This window comes from Poecilia reticulata, linkage group LG15 (genome assembly GCF_000633615.1).
Source record: "Poecilia reticulata strain Guanapo linkage group LG15, Guppy_female_1.0+MT, whole genome shotgun sequence".
Classification (NCBI taxonomy): domain Eukaryota; kingdom Metazoa; phylum Chordata; class Actinopteri; order Cyprinodontiformes; family Poeciliidae; genus Poecilia; species Poecilia reticulata.
Genome location: NC_024345.1, coordinates 26,092,937 through 26,107,974, shown reverse-complemented (window position 1 = coordinate 26,107,974; position 15,038 = coordinate 26,092,937). Strand labels below are relative to the sequence as shown.

The 15,038-nt window shown below is 38.9% G+C and overlaps 1 protein-coding gene and 1 long non-coding RNA gene across 2 annotated transcripts in view; one reads left to right on the top strand and one right to left on the bottom strand.

Moving 5' to 3' along the window:
* Nucleotides 1–1,722: 1,722 nt before the first annotated feature.
* LOC103477247 (uncharacterized) lies at nt 1,723–4,661 on the top strand. The gene is made up of 2 exons (XR_001777326.1): nt 1,723–2,922; nt 3,011–4,661. It is a non-coding gene; the product is annotated as an uncharacterized LOC103477247 (long non-coding RNA).
* The window catches only part of klhdc3 (kelch domain containing 3), a 29,100-nt gene continuing 18,434 nt past the window's right edge, over nt 4,373–15,038 (bottom strand). Inside the window, exons 9-11 of the mRNA XM_008430225.2 lie at nt 10,911–10,984; nt 9,211–9,289; nt 4,373–6,750 (exon numbers count right to left, since the gene is read on the bottom strand). Of these exons, the coding sequence (XP_008428447.1) occupies nt 6,684–6,750; nt 9,211–9,289; nt 10,911–10,984 (220 nt within the window). The 3' untranslated portion in view covers nt 4,373–6,683. The remainder of the gene's footprint in view (nt 6,751–9,210; nt 9,290–10,910; nt 10,985–15,038) is intronic.

The window sequence follows — 15,038 nt, the reverse complement described above, 5'->3', positions numbered from 1 at the left end:
ATATAGAGACACATATATACATACACATATATATGTATACATATATAAAACACACATGTACACACATATATATATACAGTATACACACATATATATATATATATATATACAGCCGACTGATATATATATAGACGGATGAGTCTCAACATAATGTTATTAGAGTACAGAAACCAGGATACTCCTGAAATTGTTTTTTTTAAATGTCTTTTTTTTTCAACTACACGAAGGAATAATGTGATAAAGAGGTAGGCATCAGTCGGCTGTGGATTTCCCCGCCGTTGTCATTAATCAAAGCATTACATCTTCATACTTACAGCATTAAACGTCTGGAGGTTGCCACTGTCAGGACAGCTAAAAACAAAAACATGCAAACTCCTGCTCTAAACAAAACATGCTTAACTGTATATAGATATCCTTATTTGTCTTCTACAACAATTTTCTTTGGAAGCGCAGATTGTGTGCAACTGTGATAACAAATCTAAATCTAAAACATTTAGATTTGTTTTATTGCGCACATCTTGCTGTGTTAGTGTTTCTTTCGTATTATCCGTTATTTTTCCGTCTGTCGGTGCTTGTTTTAAAAGCCCGTCACTTAGCTGTAATTATTCCAAACACTGATGTCAGTAATATATGTCAATAATCACATTAACAAATAACTGCATTGGCAGGTCTTTATTATCAACCCGTCAGTCAATGTGTGTCATTATCATGGTCATATCATACGGTGGGGAAAGAAGCTGATGCTTCTCACTGGTTGGTAGTACTGGGTGACACACTTGTTTCCAGTAACTCCAAATTAAAACTGGTTAATGTCACAAAACCCAGTTAATGGAACAAATACAGTTTGCGAGTCTTGAAACAGGTTCTGAAAGAGAAACGCTCAAAGATTTCAGAAACTAATTCAGTCTGGAAAAAGTTAAATATACTTCCAACACAGTCAGAGGTCAGATTGTATATTTACTCTCAAAAGAAGATAAATGAGGAATTATTGTGTCTTGGTTAAAAATACTTATTTTAAAAGTTGACTTCTTTAAAATAAGGTCTGCACATTTTGTAACACAATTTTTTATTTAAAAAGACTGTAAATCGAAGGTTTCATACCACAAACACAAACAAAACTTAGCATCTTATTGCAAAATGTCACAATAAAAATGCTGCAAACCTGTTTATATTACAAGATAATGTTTCAAAAATATTAAAGAAGTAGACCTGGGCGTTTTAGTTGTTTTTAGAAGACTGTAAATGTCAACATTTTATTCTCTGGCAGAAAATCCTGAAGTGTAATGAATGTTTGTCCATCAGTTTGAGACCATCAGTCTGAGTGATGGATTTGTTTTGGAACAATGATCCAAAACAAATCCATCACTGAAAGCTAAAAAAAACTGTAGCAAAGGTTTCGGTGTGGCCTAATCAAAGCCCACGTTTAAATCTGATTGAAATGTTGTGGGTGGACATTAAACTGGTTGTTTATGCATGATGACCCTTGAATGTTCATACATTTCTTCCACTCTGCAAAAAAGAGGGTCAAAGTTCAACAGTGGAGATGTAAGAACGAAAAAAAAAACCATCTTCTTATTGTCAGTTGTTGTCACCAAGGGTTGCGCAACAACTTTACGTTGGAAAAGATTGCTTTGGATGTTTGTTTTTTTTTAAATCGGTTTTTGTTTTTGTTTGATTTCAAGTATTCATACAATAACTTTTTAATTAAATGAGTCACAACAACATTTAATTTCCCTTTGGGATCAATAAATTATTTATGAATTGAATTGAAATGAGACAAAAGCAACCAGACTAGTTTTACGTTTAAACTTCGGAGTCATCATAGTTCGAATCTTACATAAAACAACTGTTCGCTGCATCACTTCTTCGTTTATCAAGGCGCTTTTTCTTTTTGGAGGCAGTGAGCTTTGGGAGCTTGTTTTCCTAAAACTTCATTTGTGTTTTGTATTAGTCACCCAATTAAACCCCTGCTGGAGGAGAATCAAGATACAGGTCTGTAATCATGACGCACTGAGGCTGAGCAGCCCAGCAGCTCGCTCTAAATCAGATCCTTTAGCAGATGAATAGATTACAGATATCGCACAACATGACAAAAAGCACAGCAGAAACTTGGCCTTTTATGAAAAGTGTCGCTCATCCTCAAAGAGTTATATTTGTGAGAACGACATCTGCAGGGAACGCTTCTTTTCTGACTCGTACAAACAGTTTCTAGCTGACTTTTTGGGTTAAATTGCTACAACTGGCTTCTCCCTTGGTGCCTTCTTGTTTTAGTGACCCTCCTTGGTGCCAAACGCAGAGAACTAGAACTTGAGTGAAGGGACTGGACAGTGATATGTGTGGACAAGACAAAACAAATCACTCAGAACAAATCCCCAGCCTGATTCTCAAGTGCCAGTGGGATCATTTCGGTCCTGGGGGGAAATTAGAGAGTAATTTGGCTGAGTGTCTCCCCACATTAGCGCCTGCGTTTTTGGGCTCCGGGGCCAGACGAGGGGGACCCAGCGCGGCCCGGCTTCCTGTGCGCGATGGGACCAGGCGGGACATGGTGTCTCGGGTGCCTCACTTTAAGCTGACCCGCCGTCTGCTGCTTGCACTTAACGCCGCAGATAACGCAGGTTTTATAGCACACGGCTGGTGACAGACAGGATCAGACTGCCAGGCCACCACTGGATTCAGGGTTCAGGGTTAGACACGGTGAGGCCTCCACCCAAGCAGCCGCTCGCCCATCAACAATGAGCAGTTAGGGGGAGCAGGGGCTGTGTCACCATGACTACCTCAAACACCCACATCAGTAGACGGAGAGGGCCATCAGACAGGCCGGCTGGGCTGGACGTCGCTGCGTCCCAGGAGGGAGCGGAAGCTGTGCAAGTTTGAAGAGCAAAGAGTCTTCACAGTGGATCCAACGGATCTGCTAACTAAACGGTAGATTCAAAAACACAGCAGATGAAATTCACGCAAGATTTAGCAACATCTACATTTGCAGTTAAATTGCCATTTCCTTTTCTGTAAGGTCTGAACAGCTGGGGTTCTGTTACAAGACGATGGAGAAAACATAAGGAGCACGGTGCAGATGATGGCTCTAGACTGCTTCACGTTCAACAATTTGTGTAATTCATTTCCCTCTTATTACTAGTCCTAAAGACATTTTTACTTGCGGAGAAATGTTCGCATTTTGGCGTCTAAATCCTTTTCTAAAAATCTTTGGGAAGGAAAGTTATTTAGCCAAGTTGTACTGATTAAACAGCAGATAGTGTCTACCACAGCTGTGACTGAAATACTTTGACTACATCTACATATTGTGAGGTTTCTTGAATGTACAACATTTCATAGCATCTCTTAGACAAAACAACGGAGGTTTGCAGCAAATCCCAGCATGGAGTTTGCAGCTTCCTCTTCATGCATGTCTCCTTAGATTGCTCCTAAGTATGAGTCTGTGTGTGTCTGTCATAGTAAAAACCGTATTTGATAAATTAATACCAAAAACAAAATACTTAAAGTGTTTTCAATTTATTACTTATACACATATAAAGCATATTGCACAGGAAGTCCTGCCAGCCCTCACCACACAAGGAATCCCCTTTTAAAACATTGTGAAAAACAAAAACAGAATAAAGAGCCTATATAGTTGTAAAAGGAACCGAAACACACCCCTTCATACTTTGTTCATTTTTCCAGCTCGTGTTGAAGCGTTGAACAAAGAGCTGTCAGGTTTAACAAAAACCACGAGGAGAATTAGAAACTGCATTTCCTGCATTGTGAGTGAAACCCCAGCATGTTTCTGAGCATTACATGAGGGATTTATATTATTTTATTTTGCCTCCTTAATTATTTAGTATTTACTTCTTTTTTAAAGGACAAATATTATGATCATTCAGAATCTTCAAAGGCAACAAACACTCAAATTTAAATTACTTCCACGCTATACTTAGACAAAAATTAAATCTCTGTTTTGCGTTTTATTTTTCAGTATGTGACAAAAAAATAAAATAGGCTTAAATGTGATTTCACTGCATTATCCTTTGTATTATCCTCTAAGGAAATCTGTTAAGTGTACACGCGTGTAGTGCAAGGGGTGTCGGACTTGCTGGGTCACATTGGCACTGCTGGTCTGTAAAGAAAAGTCTGAACTGGTTTGTGTAGGTTAACATTAAAAACTCTCAAGTCTACCTTGGCAAAAAAGCAGTTTCTCATCTCTGTAAGGCCAGACGTGCCACATTTGGCGATAGTGCAGAAACCTGGTGACTAAGCTGTAGTTACAGACCGTTTTACTCTGCTTCTGTTGTGTAAACATTTAAAATGGTGTTAAATCCTGATGTTCGGGATTCAGAGCCTTGAAAAGTTTCCCTGCATCCGTCAAATGACACTGCGAGCTAAATTTTACGTGCGAGCTTTAATATAAATAAATCCTTCATCACAGGAGCTTCATCTGATACTGAATTGTTAACTAAATTACAAGTGGCACACATACTGGCAACCCTGTGGTCAGTTTATTTCGTCGTCTATTATAATGTTTATATATGGTCGGAGCAGATGACTCCTCTTTTTCACATCACTTTTCTATAAGGTCAGTGACAGAGGTTGATTTTGTGTCTTGTAAATAATTTCCCCACTTATTTGGAATCATTATTCACTTCCTGGTAGAGTCCACAAGATTTTTTTTTATGTAAATCTTCTGATGCCATGAACTCTGACGAGGCTCTTAGAGCATTTGGAGGAAACAAATTCACAATTAACAAAAGGTGATTTTCAACATAAATTCATCTCTTAATGCCAAACACAAATGGAGCTTTTATTGCAGATAAGCTTGATTTTTCAAAGCCCTTGTTCATGTTTGTGATGGTAGGATGGAAAAGGATCTTTTTCTGGAAACCCTTACAAATACTCTCTTTTAGATTTTTATAATCTGTGCATATTGGTAAGAGAATCTGATCCTCGCCCAGCCAGGAGGCCACAGGCTAAAGGAAACAAGCTGAACAAAAAGTTAAGAATTACCATTTGGAAAGTCTTAGAAAACCAGATTAACCTAAAAAATATGAAGTGTTTTCTGATGTTATGTTTGGGTTCCAATAATTGTGCCACTAGTGATTTTGTTAAAAAAAATTATTTCTTAAAACATGACAGTTTTTTTTTTTTATTCCTGCTGACTAAATGCACTCAAATTTAACAAAGGATCTAATAAAATGTTTCAGGGAGAGATTAATCTGCTGCAGTAAAAAACACACTTGTTTTTTTAGGGCACCGAGAGATGTAGCTGCCACTGCAGGAGCAAACCGATGTTAATACTGAAAGGTTAGACAGATTTGGTCCCTAAGGAAGGGCAGAGCACGCAGAGTGGACTGAAACGACAACTTCAGGTCTTAGATTAAGTTGAAATCTGATTTGAAAACATGAGAAAAAGTGAATAACTCCTCCAGATTCTGACCAGAACGATTCATCATTTTCAGATTTGAAGGAAAGGTGCAACTTCCTGGATCTGCTGATCACGAAGCTCAAAAGCTAAAATGAAATGTATCAGTATGATGTTTAAACCGCGCCCTGCCTCCACGTACTCGCTGCTGAGGGTTAAAAACGTCACGCTGGAGAAACAACAATCAGCGGGAACAAACGGACCGCAGCGAGGCAGGGAAGCGATGAGAGACGATGTTACACAGTTTGTTTTGGTCTTACTTTTGGGACGTGTCAACAAAATCTGAAATAAATTAGACTTTGTTACCACAGCCTTTTTTTTTTTCTTTTTTTTTTAAATGAACAAAATGTTTTCTTCACGCTGCGCACACAAACATTTCCGTTGATTTTGATTTGCTTGATAAATGAACCGGTTTGAAAGTTGAAGGATTGTCTACAAACGAAATGCATTTATGAGATAATCTCTCCAAATCACACACAGAATGTGTATCTGAGATAAATGATCTTTTCTGCATTTGATATTGAAATCCTCTGAAGTCAGAGGAGTTACGCAGCAGGTTGGTCACACTTCTTTGCAACATTTCTTTCTTTTTTTTCTTCTGGAGACTAGCAGGTGTCGAATGTGCAGGAGGTGTCAAAGACCCAATCACAAATACTTTAGAGGGAGGTAGATGCCCTTGATTATTTTACAGCTTTCTCTAGCTGTCTTGTAAATCATTTGGGAGCCATTTCAGAGCAGCAGGGAGGCTTTCATGTTGTGGTGAAACTAGCAAACCACTTAAGACTTTCTGCAAACAAAACACTCCTGGATTGCAGTCCTGAATACTCTCTGTCCTTTACTGGATGTGAGCCAGTGTCTTCAGATCTGCAGCTGAAGGTTTGTTTCTTGACATCTTCAGTGGTCGCTTGCGCTCAAGAGCCTTTGGCTGAAATTCTCGTCGATTCCTGTGCTTAAGATTAGAAGTTGCATGTCTATGATTATCATAGGCTGATTGGGTTCCTAGAGAGGCTAGAAAGAAGAGGAAAATCTGAACAAGCGTCATCGCCCACAACAACGAGTGTCGAGGATTAAAATACATCCTTAGGCAGGGCAAGGCCCTTCTGTCTGCTGAAGTCTTATGCCAGGACAGTTTGGTCAGTGACGAGTTTTCATTTGAAGAATGTGGAAGATAAATCCAAAGCAGTCCTCCGGGTACAGTCGACCAGGATGATTTAAAAATAAAAAAAGTTCAGCTTTTCTGAAACAGAGTCCTGGTTCTGTTTCGTCTGCAGCTGCATCAACCATGCGAGGAGAAGATGGGTCTGCTGATGTTGCTGTTGGTGGTCATGGCTGCCAGTTCCCATCTGATTTTAACAAAAGGAAGGGGGGAAAAAAAGGGTCAAAATCTTTAGAAAAATGTTCTTTCTTGCTGAATCTGAGTAACTGTAACGTGTTTAAAATGTTTATATTTATGATAATCATAACATTCTGTGCAAAACTCATATAATTGTTTTGAATTTGTACCAGAGAATTTACATTTGACCTTATTTAGGTTTCAAATGGAAGGCACTCAAACCTCGCACATCATTTATTTATTTACAAAATTTAGACAATTCATAGTGGCTAAATGTAGCCCTTGTCACAATAAACAATCAATTAATTAATTGCATTATACATTAAAATGCGTTCAATAATTTTTATTTGCATGATATATGGCTTTTCTCTTTCTACCAAAAACTGGATGATCAGAATCTTCAGTCTGGTGTTTTGGTTTTATCTAACCCTTTTTAGGAGGACAACTTTGTTTACACAAACTTCATAATCCATTTTATTTAATTTTTTTCTGTTGTTTATTTTGGATATTTAAAATGTTTTCCAGTTTCAGTGTTAAATGTTCATTAAAATGTAATGTTTATTAATCATCTTTGAGAATGTGTTCTTGCATTATTATGCCTTTTTCCATGATAAGCAACAATGTTGTCGTTTATCGCAATGACTTCTGGGATACTTTATGGTCCAGTAAAAGTTGTTATCGCAACAGACCTAGCTAGACTTTAAAGGAAAAAAGGACAAGGGAAGAGAGACAAAGGAATAAATGATAAATGGATGGATGAAGGAAGAGAGAGACAAATTATAAGTTGTTATAAGTTCGTGATTGAAAGGAGAACGAATGGATGGAGGGGTGAATGGATGGATTTTTACTTCAAAACTGATACTTTTCATACTTCATCATCTTTTACTACATTTCTATATATATTTTTTTTTATACTTCCTCCAGACCGTGTAGGAACCCTGCTTGTTCTTCTCTAACAAATCTGAACAACTAAAAAAAAAAGAAAAAAAGATACGTTTATTCTGAAACACAGAGAACGCTGCAGACCCCCTGCTGTGCGCCGTCCCCATCACCTCCTCTAACTTGTCTGAATAAAGAGGCAGGCTGTGGAAAAGACGGACGGTAACGTGAGCGCGAGGAGCGGGAGCTGCAAACAGGGTCCAGCGGTGACCTGATGACAGGTCAGAGGTTGAGCTGCAGATTGTTATCACTGGCTCTGGTTTCACACTCACTCCCTCTCGACTGCTTTGTTCGTTTTTCTGTTGTGAGCACGTGTGTTTAAGAGAGGAGCTGGGGACGCCACCGAGAGGCAAAAGGGAGTTAACCAAAGTCTTGTGACCCCAGCTGGAAACCCCTCGAAGGGTTAGAAACACAAATGCAAACACCAAGGCTGGGAGCGTGCAAGGTGGCAGAGATGATGCAAGAGAAATGAGAGGTTAAGAGGAGTAATTAGTATCAGGTTCCAACAGACAAACGTGCAAAAAGAAAAGAGAAAAAAAATCTCTTAGCAGGAGGCCGAAGTTTTAGACACACTTACTTCAAAAAGTGCAAGTTATTCATTACGTCTTTTCATGCAAATCAATTTCAAGAAGTTGATGTTTGTAGAAAGTGATAGAAAATGGCTGAAGATGGAGGGAAGGTTGGTTAGAAATGATGGAAAGATTTACTTTTTCCATCAGATTTGATTTTCTGGACAAACTGGGCGGACTTCGTTTCACCAATGAGATCAGATTTTGTTGAGTAAAGGCGTATTGTTCTGTGAACTTTTATGGTGTTTTTATTTTTCGCTCTAATCTGTTAAAACGATTCTGTCAGAGGAGATTGAAAATACAAAGAGAACTGGGAAAGAAAAACAAACAGTCAAAACTGTTTGTTTTTCCTTCTGCAAAGTGTAATTTCTCAATGCTCACCAAAAAATAAATAAAAAAAGGAATTACATAAAACAGAATAATTACTTTCTCTTTTAACTATATTGTTGCACTGTTTTTTTATTTTTATTTTGTTGTAAATAAATTGATATGATGAAACTAGTATTTTTACTGAAGGTTTTCATTTCGTGAAAACCTCAGTCATTTCAGACCTTTATTTCCAAGCTACCACTTATTTCACTGCAGAAATATTAAAATCTAATAACACATTTATGCCTGAGTAAGTTTAGCCGTTTCCACTTTTATTCTGCCGGACAATGAGGCGGCGTCTGTGTGATGTAAACGGGCAAAAGGCTCAGACGAAATACGTCACAGTCTGCGTTAACGTTTCTTCATGATCATTTGATTCTTTTATAAAAAACTTTTCTGCTATTACCTGAGGTATAATTATGTGTAAAATGTACATTAGTACGCCACAAGCTGAATGAAGGATAATGAGTTATAATTTGCCTTTTTGATAAATAACCTCATTACTGAGAGCGACAAGCATAATACAAACAGGACCTAAAATGTGTGGGTTCTGTGACAAAACAGCATTAATGAGACGAGGATGCATCTCTGACCTGATATCATGTGGGAGTCCTGACTGCTCCAGACTGTACTGAATAACAGCTATTTTGCATAATGTCTTCAAATTGGGGCCTGCAAAAAAAAAAAAAAAAACAGAAAGTGAAGTGAGTCAGATCATCTAATTATATTCATGCTACAAATATACATCTCAGCTGTGGGAATTCAACCTGACACTGCAATACAACTAAGATCCATAGAGTTCTTCTCTATGGTGTAAAATCCTCCTGAAGTGGTCGCAAAGCAGGGCACAGTCAGAAACAAAACAACGACATTTACATACGAGGGAAGTGACGCAAGCGTCAACTCATCTTGTTACAAACCTGCGTTCTAAATTTACCTACAAACTTCCTCTTAGTGCCGCCGTCATGGCTGTTTGGCCATATGCTCGCTGATGAGCAGTGTGAGGAGGACACACGTGACTGGCGCTGGGACGCGTATGGCACAGGGGATGCCACCGGGTACAGCCGGTCCCTGTGCAAGCCCACCCACACGAAGCCAAACTGTGACCAGAAAGCTCTGCAGGCCCGTCCCAAGCAGGCAGGATGCATGACTATACTTGGGTGTCTGTGAGGCGGAAGCGCCCACTGTGAAAGGCCGGTGAGGAATGAAGCAGTGCAGTGAAGACACGCCAGACAAGTTGTTATAGGGTGTAATAGTTAGGTCCTTTTTTTTGTCATGGTCAAAAAAATGGGACTTTTACAACTCCTTAGTTAAAAATTGTTTATCCACTGGTTAAAAGCTTACATACACTTCTCTTGGGCAACGATTTTCAAAATATTTTCTGCTTTTTATTCACGGTGGAATGATCATTTAATGAACAACTTTAATATAATTTGCTCATTCATCAAAATGAACCCAAACCACACATTTTTTTGAAGCTTTGAAGTCATATTAATTCTGATGAATCAATTATCAAAAATAATCTGCAACTAATTTAGTAATCGATTAACTGTCAACTGAAGTATATGGACTAAAAAAAATTGAGCAGTAGTTAAGCCAAAACTGAAGAAAAATAGAAACATTTTCTGAATATTTGATAGATTAATCAATTACTAAAATGAATATTAGTTGCAGCCCTAATGACAAGCCTGTTTCATGATCCTGGGTGGATTTTTGATCACTTTTCTTGGTAGAATTAAGTTTAAATTGCTGGTTTTTAAACGGAACCCAGAGCTTTCTTGACGGTGTTGAAGTTGGAGCCTTGAAAAAGCCGGGATTCAAGGTGACACTTTCAAAACTAGCATCGGTGTCAAGATGAGAAAATCTACAGTTAATTGAAACTTGTTTATTCAGTTCCCTGTTTTCAAATTTTAGTAAAGTTGTATGGAATATAATAATTTGCCAATGAAACGTTTCAAATAAATAATTAAAAGGTGCAAAATGAATGTGACCTTTATGATCCTAGTGAGTTTGAACAGTTAATTAGTTTGTGTTTTAGAGTTTGTGTTGTGTTGTGTTCTCTTCTCCATCACATCTCATGGTTATTGTATGCAACAGTTCCTGAATATCTGCGGTTTAACAAAAACAAACTTTAAAAGAAAAAAGGTATCAGTGTCTCTCCTTTTCAGTTTCTGAATGAACCATCATTAATAAAGTTTACAACTACCTGAACATGTTTGATAGTTTAAGGATAGAAAAGACACATTTTTAACAAGTGGTAACAAAAAAAAGCAGAACAGGAAGGAATACTCACTGAAGTCTAAGATGTACAAGTCTGAATGATCCATGAGATTAAATTCATCCCCCATTCCTTGCTCTGGGCAGGGGCTGTCAAAGAGAACAAAAACAATCAGAGTTAGGTTAGGGTGAGCCCTCACTTCCTGCTCTCCTGATCAGGATCCAAACGGCTTCCCAGGATGTTTTTCACTCCAAACTCTCTAATGAAGTCATTTATAGGACTCGAAACCAGCAGTATCTCATCTGCTGTCTTCATTCTGTTGTTTAATCCTGAACATTTTAATCAGGGACTCTCAGATTTTTGCCAATAAGCAGGACCGGGCGCATTGCTCTCCTTATCATGGACGTTCATGATTTAAGCCCACAGGAAGTGGAGCACTGCACCGAGACGGCAGGCTGGCCAGAGCTGATAGACTCCCAGAGCTGCGCAGTCGATGATATCACTGCACATCTGTTTCCTGCCACAGCTAAGCACACGCACACACACACACCTGTGACCCACCTGAACCACCACAGTCTAAGAAAGAAAGCTATGCTAAATTCTAACTATCCAGGCATTATTCTAAACAATTAATAATAATGAAAAACCTGACCAAGCAGAACGATGCTTCATAAAACAAAACGTTGCTGTAATAAATACCCTGGAGCCAAAAGAAGTTAATCTTTTAGGAGTGATTTATTTTCTAAAGGCAGAGTCTTATGCGTACTAGATCCCCATAACTGTTTTACAGACACAATAACAATGCACAGAGACCTGTCTAAATAAGATGATTAAATTTCTCTTGACACTTTCACACAACCCAAAGGAGACATTCAGCCAGACCTGTGCCATCTCCCGAGCATTTAGGAGACCATAAATGTATATAACACTGATCTACACAGCCAAGATCAGTCGCTACAGAAACTTTACGGCGCCTTGCAAAAGCTTTTGCTGAACCTTTTGGTTTTAGATTAAAGCATATTCATGGGCTAAGTAACGTCCAGAAATTTGAGGCAGTTGAAAATGTTTGGAAAGGTTTTTACAAACTGATGCTCATAGAAGCTCCCCATCCAGTTTGAATGGGCATGAGCTACTTTGCACCAGTTTCCCTAAGATCTACAGGTAAAATCACTGAGAAAAACAGTACCATTTCAAATTATTGTAAATTTTCAGTTTTCTTTCTTTTCTTTTAAAAACAATCCGTCTCCCACAGCACACCGTCCCCTCCTCTATCTTTTTACCCATCAATCTCTATTCTCTTCTCCATCACATCTCCCTCTCGCTGCGTGTTCAGGATGTTGTAAGGGTTTTACGTTGCTAATCTTCCTTAAACAAACAAGGCGGCGGACTTAAGGCGGCCAGGAGAGGTGCTCAGCACGAGCACCGTCGTCCCAGGGGTCCAGATGGGGAAGTCATTACAGCCCCCTGCCCTCAGGAGGTGACCCGGCCTCTGCACCTTAGAAGAGCACCCTGAGTCGAAACATTACTCAGGTCTTTAACTATGTTTTTACTTGTGAGCTTAATCAGCCAGTCAATCAAAAATCAGCCAGCAATAAATTAGAAAGGTGCTAGGACAACAATAAATACAAGGTATTAATAATGGGCAGAGATTAACAAAATTTTCATGATGATCACAACATAAAAAACAAGATTTGTTTTGAGTGCCTGTTTTCAGGTAAAACAGCGGTGTATTCACCCTGGACAGGTCGTCAGGCCACCACAGAAGCTCACACACCTAAAGGCAATTTAGAGAGACCAATTAACCTACCATGCATCTGGACAGCAGGAGGAAGCTGGCCATGCTGCCTAAGGTTTTATTTTAGAAATTAAAAGCTTAAAAGTGTGGCCATCATTCAGATTTAGTCGCCTAATCCTTGTAGAATCATTATTTGCTGTAATTGCAGCCGATAGTCTTCAGGGATATGCCGCCACCAACTTTGCAAATCTAGAGACTAAAATTTAACCCTTTGCTTTTATGAAAAACAGTACAACCTTAATCAGATTTATGTTTGCAAACATCAAATTTGTAAGAGGATTTACATGTCAGCTTTAACGGGAACATTTTAACACATGAACCTGCTTTGATCTGAATCACTGCAGCTCTGGCTGTTCGTTTACGGTCGTCGTCTTGCGAGGTGAACCTCTGTCCCAGAATCAAGTCTTTAGCAGCCTCTAACTGTTTTTCTTTCAGAACTGTTTCGTATTTCGCTCCATCGATCTTTCCAACTACGCTGATGAGCTTCATTGCATCTTCTGCAGAAAAGTTTCCATCACCACATTTCACCATGCGGATGGTGCGACGTCAGTTTTCTTTCTCATGGAGGTCAAAAAGTTCATTTTGTTAACATCTGACCAGATGCCGTTGTGCCATAACTCCTGATGACGGACTGAACAGTAAAATGTTCAAACTTTGGAATATTATTAAATAACTTAGCCCTGCTTTAAACTTCTCCACAAAGTTCTTACTGACTTTTCTGCTGTGTTCACTCGTTCTCCAACAAACCTCTGAGGCCTTCAGAGAACAGATGGATTTATACTGAGATTACAATAATACACAGTTAATTAGGTAACTTCAGTGGATAAGTACTTGAAAGAGATATAAATTAGGAAGTTTCATAAGGTGGCTAAATAGAAATTTATTCTTTTTTCTTCTCTTTATTTTGTTGAAACAAGTTTTTTTTAAAATGTGGAGATCTTTGGTTTCAAGTGGCTTTTACGTATGATGCAGGTTATACAAAAAAGAAGCTACTAAGCGGATATTGTTACATTTTTTGAAAAAAGATATTTTCCATTTATGTTAGGGGAAATGAGATGAACAATGTTGCAGGGGAAAAGGTTTACAACGTTCACTTTAATGGGTTTTTAAAATTATTTTTACAGATGAATATTGTGACAGTTTTCCTCTCAGTGGTGTTTTAAAAATATGTGTTCTGTGGTTGGACAGTTAGTTTTTAACCTTGTTTATGTGAAAACTCCATATCATAACGCATATTTATTGAAGAATGGGGAGGTTTTTTCTTATAAAACTCTAACAAACACATTCAAGCTATTCATTGTAATATGAAACCATGCAGAAAAATGTAAGCCGTGTGAAAACCTCTCCAAGACACTGTCCTGGGCTTCCACGCATTGCATCAAAGCTCTTTGGCAGCTGAGATACTGCACACATTGATATCGCAATAGTAGCTGCAATTCAATACATAGCCCTGAAAACTAACATATGTATCTATAAAGCACAGCTCAGTAGCTGTGAACTACTGTGCAGACTCACTCAGAAGAGACGGTTCAGGTTGAAGATGCTGACATGTGAAGCGGAGCAGATAAGACGATGTTTGAACAGCAGTAATAGTGTTAACAAGAAAGCTGAAGATTGCATCCTCCTAGATAAAAGTTTCTCGCTTGCTCGTGGATATTGTCGGCCTGAGTGTGAAATTTAGCAGAGCATCAGGAGATGTTAATACTTTATTGGTCGCCACAAAAAGGAAGAGAATGAACTGAACCGTAAAGGCAGGAGAAAGAGCGAGGGGGTGATGGCGGACGAACGATGGACTGGCGGTATTAAGAAGTGGGAAAGTCACAGCGTACGACTTTATGTGGCATCCTGGTGTTTGACGGGCCACTTTGTTACTTGATCAGCAAAGTATCAGTGTGTGTGTGAAAGTGCTCCTCCCCCTGCAGTGGCAGTGGTTCCCAGTCTGAATGATGCCTGAGTGATGCTGCTCCCCCCACTAAAACAACACTGGTTGCTATTTCAAACAACACTCAGTGAGGGCGTCTAATCACCTAATTGCCAGCCCTTGCACTGCCTACTCCACCTAATTACCTTCTAAACCAAGGCCTTGAAACTGCAGAAGACAGAGCTGAGCTAGCGTCCTGAGACCTAAAACAGACGAGGAAACAAGAGTCTTGTAAGGAAAAGGAGTGATCAGTAGAATTAAAAATTACTTTCAGAAACTGTTAAAAGCCAGATAAAGTGGTAAAACTGAGATTTTCTCTGTGTTCTCCAGATGTGGAACCTGTCCTTTTCTAACAATGTTTTTACTGTCTTCATTGGCCATATCCTCATTCTTGGGCTGATATGATCTGCATCCTTTTCCTTTCTCTCCTTCCCACTGAACTCTTCTTTTTCTGAACCCCCTTAACCCACAGGAACTCATCACACAC